The sequence below is a fragment of the Cyphomyrmex costatus genome, unplaced genomic scaffold (genome assembly GCF_001594065.2).
Source record: "Cyphomyrmex costatus isolate MS0001 unplaced genomic scaffold, Ccosl1.0 scaffold211, whole genome shotgun sequence".
NCBI lineage: Eukaryota > Metazoa > Arthropoda > Insecta > Hymenoptera > Formicidae > Cyphomyrmex > Cyphomyrmex costatus.
The window spans coordinates 94,551-103,636 of record NW_017276159.1 but is presented as its reverse complement, the minus strand read 5'-3'; the positions used below and the strand labels follow the sequence as shown (position 1 = coordinate 103,636).

At 31.6% G+C, this 9,086-nt stretch overlaps 1 protein-coding gene across 1 annotated transcript in view; it reads left to right on the top strand.

Annotated features, from left to right (window-relative positions):
• The window catches only part of LOC108773509 (chymotrypsin-1), a 3,990-nt gene extending 1,587 nt beyond the window's left edge, over window positions 1–2,403 (top strand). The window contains exons 4-7 of the mRNA XM_018539343.1: window positions 902–1,040; window positions 1,144–1,257; window positions 1,372–1,530; window positions 2,226–2,403. Coding sequence (XP_018394845.1) covers window positions 902–1,040; window positions 1,144–1,257; window positions 1,372–1,530; window positions 2,226–2,384 — 571 coding nt within the window. The 3' untranslated portion in view covers window positions 2,385–2,403. The remainder of the gene's footprint in view (window positions 1–901; window positions 1,041–1,143; window positions 1,258–1,371; window positions 1,531–2,225) is intronic.
• Window positions 2,404–9,086: the final 6,683 nt, after the last annotated feature.

The window sequence follows — 9,086 nt, the reverse complement described above, 5'->3', positions numbered from 1 at the left end:
CGTGCGTGCGTGCGTGCGTGCGTGCGTGCGTGCGTGCGTGCGTGCGTGCGTGCGTGCGTGCGTGCGTGCGTGCGTGCGTGCGTGCGTGCGTGCGTGCGTGCGTGCGTGCGTGCGTGCGTGCGTGCGTGCGTGTGTGTGTAAAATATCAAGTAATAGACTCATAATCGTTATATAACGAATGGAACACACACACACCCCTGATTGAGACATTTACTATTTTAAAACTATAATTGTTAATAACTTTTTAACGAAGGGCGAGCGACGGCTAGTTTTTAAGGCAAAGTTACTCAGAATCATGACCTTGATAACATGTGTCAAGGTCAAGGTCATCGATGCTGCCTCCCCTATTCTAAATAATTACCGAGAGAAACTGTAACTTATGTAAACGAATGTTCAAATTACTTATTTCCTTCTGTAACACAAAGTTCTGTTCAACAAATTATTATACCAGCTGTTATACTGTTTTTATTCAAATAAGTTCCACACTTCGTTATTATTTTGTCTCGACAATCTTGAACTTTATTTTTTGGAATTAATATGTAAACAGAATATCAGGTGTCACCATAAAAAAAGATTTATACAGGATAATTCCGAAAATAGCGCTAGCCATTGCCTGGACGTATTTATGGATGTATTAATGGATGTATTTATATGTATACAACTATTGACTTATTTGGAGACACGGTAGTGTCTTGGTAAGTCAAGTAAGATAGACAGAGCATCGTATAAGAGAAGATAAAGACTTGATAGAAAGAGAGAGAAATAGTAGCGGAATAGATCTCTCCTTTTCTAGTAGTAATTCGTTTGATCGCCACGGCACGCTGAAAAATCGTAGGGACCGTTACGCTAAATATATTGAATAAATGCACAAAAAGTATGTTCCTCGTAACATTCTTTACAGTTTCACTGCTTCAAATTTTTCGATCTATGTGGGAACAACGGATTTACAAAAACCGTATTCAGAACATCGGATTGAGTCCACTTACATACACGAAAATTACGATTTGTATTTCTTAGTTAACGATATCGCTTTACTTAAGGTAACGATAACATTCATTACATAGCATAATTCCAATTAAATTGTGAATTAAGCAATTTGTAAATTAAGCCTGCGCAAAAAAGTATACAAAGATTTATTTTCAGCTTCAACCGCCATTGAAATTTTCTTATCTGGTCTCTCCTGTAAATTTACCAGAACAAAATGAAACTGTGGAGGTAGGCTCGGTAGCAGTAGTATCGGGATACGGTGTTATATCTGTATGTATCTTAGAAATTCTATCATTTTAATTCTTAGACGCAGGTATTCGAGAATAAAATCTGAAGACGATCTCATAAGTTGCATGTATACATTTACACTTTATATATTTGCAGCCTGATGGAAACGTAACCACGCGGTTGTACGTCGTCGACAATATCATAACTAATGAGACTTTTTGTAGAGAAACGTTTGAAAATGAATTTAATGTAACCATAGACTATAATACGCAAATCTGCGCAAATCATCCAACCGTACAACAGGGTGCATGCGCGGTAAGCTATTTATCTAAGGCGTCGTAATACCTACATCGCAGTCATTAATTATTGGTTAGAGGTATTAATTACTTAATCCGCAATATTTTCCTCGGCAGCATGAAGTTTCAATTCGCCATTTTCCTAATAACTACTAAACATGATGTCTTAATATTATAGTATCGCTCGCACTTCTTATCACGTATTGTGAAACATCCTCGATAAGGAGATAAGTTCAATTATATCGTATAACTATCGAAAGTCATTAGAGACGTATAGTGAGTGCAGTATTTCACTTATCATAAATTTTTATTGAATTTTTATTGAATAATTAATTAATTAAGTATAATACCCAATAATACGTACACGCATAATACATTTTATTTAACTACTGGAATATGCTGCATCACCGATTTGTTAATTGTTAATGTACTGTTATAATTGTTTTTTTGTTTGTTAACATATTTAATGTTCCTCATTACGTTTTATAAAATATAATAATTTAATTTAATTTACAAAAAGATTGTATAACTCAGCAATTGATAGTTTAGTATCATCATCAAACATCAATTTAATTAAAATAACAAAACACGTAAACCACTTGAGATAGCTCTGATCTATCGAAGAAATATGTTTAATTTAAAAAAATTTGTCGGTTTTATCAACCAAATTTTTATCAAATATATATTTAAGTATCATAGAATTGTATTTTTTAGGGTGATTCCGGTGGCCCTCTTACTGTCAATAAAAAACTCGTAGGACTCGTTTCGTTTGGGTATGGGCTTTGCACTAGTGTAGAATATCCTGGCGTGTATACACGAGTCTCAGCATATATCGATTGGATAAATGAGAAAAAGGATGAAAGATATTTTTAACAAAATATAGTAATCTATAATTTTCACACTTATTGTTAGTGACATGGATAAGGAAAGAATTGATATGTATAATTAAATGTTTAAATGTAAGTGTCATATATAAATCGTTAAACAAATATCATATATTTAATAAAGCACATATGGCTTACATATTTTATTAAAATTTTCCTTATATTCCAGAAATCAAATATATAATAGTGTATAATTCCTAAGGATCAATATCGTATGATTATTTGACGTACTGATATTTGTAACTTTTACTTTAACTTGTCAAACTGACATTAAGGAAGATCTTACTAATAAAAGAAAACATTTAAGTTTAATTAAACGACAGATATAGCGTGTAAATATGTATATATTTACACTCAATAGTAAAATTAAATACCGATGAGAATAAGCCATTTACGGTCAAGCTGGATATTGAATGGTTCTATCATCATTTTCGTGTAAATTTATATACTACGTATCTACATATAAATTTACATCACATATGTAGATCAACAGTAAAATTAAAGCATCACTTATCCTGCTCTCCAAAAATAGGCAAATTTAAAAAGAGTAATTTCGTCAAAAATGATCGTAAAAAAATTTGTAAGAAAGCATTCTAAAGCTTGAAATCTTTACTTTCGAAAATGGTAATTGTTTTTTTGATTTGATTAATTCTTTACGAAGTTGTGCAGACACAAATAAAAGTGCGTCAAATCACAAACATTTTTACTAACTTTGAGAAGTTCCATGGCGTGAATTAAAAATAATATAAAAATTCGATTTACAACATTCGAAAGCGTAAATTTTTACCTTTAATTTTATTTTTTGTTGAGTGCTGTTTGATTTTTTTTTATCGAGTTATTCAATGTTGAAGTAAAAATGACCTTTTTCCCAGATATTAAATGATTCTAATTTTGTTTAAAAAAAACTGCAGGTAAATTTCAAGATAAAATACTTCTTCAAGAATTATCGTATCGAGATGTTTAAAACACCATTTTCAAGCTTGAAATCTTTACTTTTTATATCAATATTTCAAAAAACAGTATTGCTGATATTTCGTGAAGTTACGTAAAACATAAGTGAAGATGCGTCTAACTTTAAAATTTTTTATGAAATTTGAGATGTTTCACGACGTGAACTAAAAATTGTGCACAAATGTTTACAAAAATTTAGTTTACAGCATTCGAAAGCATAAATCTTTACCTTCAATTAATTTTTTTATTGAGCTTTATGATTTTTTTTCACCGAGTTATTCAACACTGAAGCAAAAGTAGTTCCTTTTGCTATAATGTTGATTAACTTGGTGAAAAAAAATCGTACAGAACTCGACAAGAAAGAAATTAAAGATAAAGGTTCACGAATGCTGTAAACGTAAACCAAATTTTTACGCAATTTTGAATTCACCCCATGGAACTTCTGAAAGTTAGTAAAAATTTTTGTGGTTTGATGCACTTCCATTTATGTCAATATAACTTCGTAAAGAATTTCAAATCGAAATATCAATTATCATTTTTGAAAGTAGAGATTTCAAGCTTTAGAATGCTTTTTTGAAAATTTCTTACGATCATTTTTAACGAAGTTACACTCTTTTGAAATTTGCCTATTTTTGAGGTGCAGAATGAGTGATGCTTTAATTTTGTTTTCGAGTGTATATTATATTTTTTGTTTCATTATTTTTTATTTAATTATTGATCACTATATTAGTAAACGTATCTTAAAAGAAGGACGAAGTAAGTCAATTAAAGAAAATTTAAATTGTTCAATAGAGAACCATCGTATTTTAATACTGGTTTGCGTAAAACCTATCGCGCCTAACTTTTATTACCCTTTTATACTCATTTTATTGTGATATTAAGGAATCTTAATCGATTAACTAAGTTAAAGAAAATTTAACTTAACCACTTAACTGTTCTGTTTACCAAATGCGCAAAATGATTTTAGAGAGATTAATAAACATTTATCTTTTAAAAATGGATAAAAGTGGATACAATCAATACTTGGAATTAATTTAATCTATAAACTAAAATTGTATAATACACATCGATAGAATTTCAAACGTTTCAGCTTCACAGAGCCTTCATCAGTGTAGAACAATAATTTACAATCGTTAATTTTGGATGGAAACAACAGCGTCGGTATAATTTTTAAAATAAGATCTTGATTTTACAACTTTCTTTTGGTGTTACTCTTCTTTTCAATTCAAATTCAGTCTCATCAATCCAGTTTGTCACATTGCAATCCAAAAAGAATTTGATCGTTGAAATGCGAGAAATTCAATTATGTCAAAACAATATTGTCAACCATTAAAATATCTTTCCAAATTAAAAAGAAGAAGAACGAAGAAACATGTTCAAGCGTCGAATGACATTAACACAACCAGGAAATATAAAGTTTCGATTGATGTATTGCTGAGTTGCTAAGAAATTTTATTATTCACGAGGCATCGGATATGAAACTAACAAGTAAACCTACCCAAGTGTGTCATTCCGATTTTGATGAGTTTTTAGTATGTTGTTCTCCAGACAAAAATAAGCGACATGTATTTTTTTATACGTGCCCATACGTACTTTTAAGGGGTAAAATACTCCTTTAAAAAAAATCAGTTTTTCTCTTTCGAAGCGAATATCTTTGAAACTATAAGAGATAGAAAATAATTTATAGAATGAAAATTGAATTCAAGAGTACTTTAGAATTATAATTAAAAAACTTTTTTTTAATTATTTATTTATAATAAAAATTATTTATTAATAAAAAATAATATTTTAAATTATTATAACTATGTATTCTCTATTAGAAGTATAAATAAGTTTCCGCCGTTTGACAAAAGATGGCGCCACCAGTATGTTATGGTTAAAATTGTCTGCTGTAAAACGTTATATCGTAAGGTTGGACATCTGGTAACAATATAACCTTGAAATATTAGCGATTTTGTATAAGCATCATGTATCTTTTTTCGTGTGAAAATGTCGAGTTTTTTTAACCGAATAAGCGTCATTTGCGGGAGCTTCTTTAATTTGAAAAAATCTGCAGCTGAGGTGCATCGATTGCTTGTAGAAGGGTGAGGCTGCCTTAAGTGAGAGAAGTTGCCGTGAGTGGTTTCAAAAGTTTAAGAACGGTGAATTTGACGTCGAAGACAAAGAACGTAACGGAAGGCCGTAAGTGTACGAAGACGCGGAATTGGAAGCATTATTGGATGAAGATTTGTGTCAAACGCATGAAGCACTTGCACTTACATTAGGAGTGACTCAATCAGCAATTTCACATCGCTTAAAATCATTGGGAATGATTCAAAAGCAAGGAAATTGGGTTCCGTATGAACTGAAGCCGAGAAACGTTGAACGCCGATTTTTCACATGTGAAATGCTGCTTACCAGGCATAAACGAAAGGGTTTTTTTGCGTATAGTCACTGGTGATGAAAAATGGATCCACTACGATAACCTAAAGAAGAAAAAATCATGGGGACCACTTGGCGCCATGCTTCAACATCAACAGCCAAGATGAACATTCATGGAAAAAAGCTCATGTTATGTATTTGGTGGGATCAGCTTGGTGTCGTGTATTATGAGTTACTCAAACCGAACGAAACCATTACTAGGGCCCTCTACCGAACACAATTGATGAGATTGAGCCGAGTACTCAAAGAAAAACGCGCCCACTACTACTCCAGACACGACAAAATTATTCTTCTGCATGATAATGCTCGTCCACATGTTGCGGCACCAGTCAAAACCTACTTAAAAACACTCAATTGGGAAGTTTTACCCTACCCGCCATATTCACCAGACATTACTCCTTCTGATTACTACTTGTTTCGATCGATGGCGCAAGGCCTGTCTGAGCAACACTTCACATCATATGAAGATACCAAAAATTGGGTCGATTTGTGGATAGCTTCAAAAGATGACCAATTTTTTCGACGTGGAAACCAATTACCAGAAAAATGAGAAAAAATAGTGGCTAGCGATGAACAATACTTCGAATAAAACATTAAGTACCGTTCTTTCACAATAAATGCACAATTTTTTATAAAAAACGGCGGAAACTTATTTATATTCCTAATATTAACCACAATTTTGCTTCTTCTATTATTATATTCATTGGCAAAAGCATAATAGATACTCTAATGTATTGTTAAAGTAATAGTATCTATGGTTCTCGTAAAAATCCTCAGCGAATCATACGTATGGCATCGTAATATTTAGCCCCAGCGATTATTTTTTATCATTCATCAATTTAGCAAAGTGTCATCTTCTTACAATATGTTAATAGTATCGTAGTTCTGTATCTGACAATATCGTGTTAGATTAAAGAAATAAAGAAATAAGAAAGTTGAAAAGCTATTCGAACATCACATAACGTAAAAAAAGTACTACGCTGTGAAATTCGACCGACCGTGAAATTTTTCTGATTTTACAATGATTATATTATAACTTGAATGATGGCTTGGAGCTCCCACTCCTGTTACATCAAAAGACACGAAAAGATGAAGAAAATGTTAGTTAACTGTCAAAGCAGGCTAATAAGTAGTAATTGTCGGTTGTATGGAGATATAGCCTGTTGTTGGTGTCTTAAAAATTTAATTTTTTTTTTTCGGATGTAATTTGTTAGAGAATCGCACCTCAATTAATTACTCTCACATGTGCACATTCGTACTTTCAATCGTAAAGAGAATCGATCAGTTGCATAAATTATAATAAATTATAATAAATTATAATAAATATTAAACACACACACACAGATAAAAATTAATAAAAAAAAATCCTATCTTTAGGCGCGCGCGTAAAGTGGATTTTGTTGTTAGTACTTAAGGGGGGGGTAAGGTATTTTAACTTTTTTTTGACCATTTTTTTTTATTTTTTTATCTGAATGTACAATGTCTCAAGATTATTGTGTGAAAATTTGAAGCCGATCGGAGCAAAATTAACGGAGATATGGAATTTTAAGTGTCCGTTGCTCCGACTCGATTTCGTATACCTGCCCAGTAGCTGGGCGAAGCGTTTGCCTAGCAGCTGTTTCGTGTGCGAATAACTTTTTTTCTTCTGCTGTAAACGAAGAGAAAGAAGCAATGTGCAGAGCAAATAATATACAAGATACATCGATGACTCTGTGTAAGTATAGACAAAACACTCGGTCATTTCTACTGTACAAAACTTTAAAGCGTTTTTGTCACACTTAGCATTTTCCAAGTCGGTGCACACTGTAACTCAAAATCTACTGCACCGATCGTTTTAAAATTTGGTACACTCTTTCTACACATAAATCACAAGGTAACGCTGTCGAGTTTTTATTTTTTTAGTAATTATTATTTATTTTACAATAACAAATTTACCGATTTTTTATAGCAAAAATCGATTTTTGACTTCCAAGTGTTACCAAAAATTTAAAAATCGATTAAAAAAAAAACTCGACAGCGTTACCTTGAGAAACTTATTAACTAACTAAAAAATTTTGGTTTTTTGATATCAGATGATCCAGTAATGAGTTATCGTGTGCACCGCAAGACACCTTTTTTTCGAGGTGCCACCGAAAATTGCGTGCCAATGTGTTGTTTCTCCATATTTTTCGTTCAAATTTTCACAAAATATTCTTCAAACATTGTATTATTAAAATAAAATTACCCAAATACACTGGAACTAACCATAGCTTATAAAAAAATTCATGAATATATGCTTTTTTTTCATCGAATTAACCATACCCCCTTAAGTATTTCAGTGTGAATTTATGTACAGGGTGTTCATTTGAAAACTTTCCAGCTGATTATCTCAAAAAATATAAAAGATACAAAATAACGTTAAAACACGTATTCCATGATTTCGAGGGGGAAAGAGTATGGCACTCTCAATTTTTTATTTGGGTGGCGTTTTCAACGTCATTTGAAAGTCAAATTAATTTTTTTAAATGGAAATGTATATTTTTTATTTCACACAGGATCTTATTCTACGTAAGAAAACAAGTAACTTCTGTAGGAAACATTTTTTTGTTTGATCACTGTTTTAGGAGATATTTAAGAAAATAGCAAGGCATAATTACTGCCTAAAATTTCATCATTTATTATAACAAATGTTCAAAATGTTCTCCGTTGTTTGCTAAACAATAATAAAGGCGATTCTGGAACTCTGAATGAACATTTGGAAAGTATTTACTGGAATAGCTCTACACTCCAGTACAATTTTTTGATGTAAATCGTTGATATTTTCCGGTGGAGTTTTTGAGTAAAACTGAATGGCAACCTTTATTTAAATTTATTAGACAACGTTATTGATGCACTTATAACTGAAAGTCTTGAAAATCAAAAAGATGAAAATGGCGTATTGTTGTTAAATGAGGAACTTATCACCGGAAAATATCAACGATTTACGTCAAAAAATTGTATACAGGAATGTAGAGCTATTCCAGCAAATACTTTCCAAATGTTCATTCAGAGTTCCAGAATCGCCTTTATTATTGTTTAGCAAACAACGGAGAACATTTTGAACATTTGTTATAATAAATGATGAAATTTTAGGCAGTAATTATGCCTTGCTATTTTCTTAAATATCTCCTAAAATAGTGATCGAACAAAAAAATGTTTCCTACAGAAGTTACTTGTTTTCTTACGTAGAATAAGATCCTGTGTGTAATAAAAAATATACATTTCCATTTAAAAAAATTAATTTGACTTTCAAATGACGTTGAAAACGCCACCCAAATAAAAAATTGAGAGTGCCATTCTC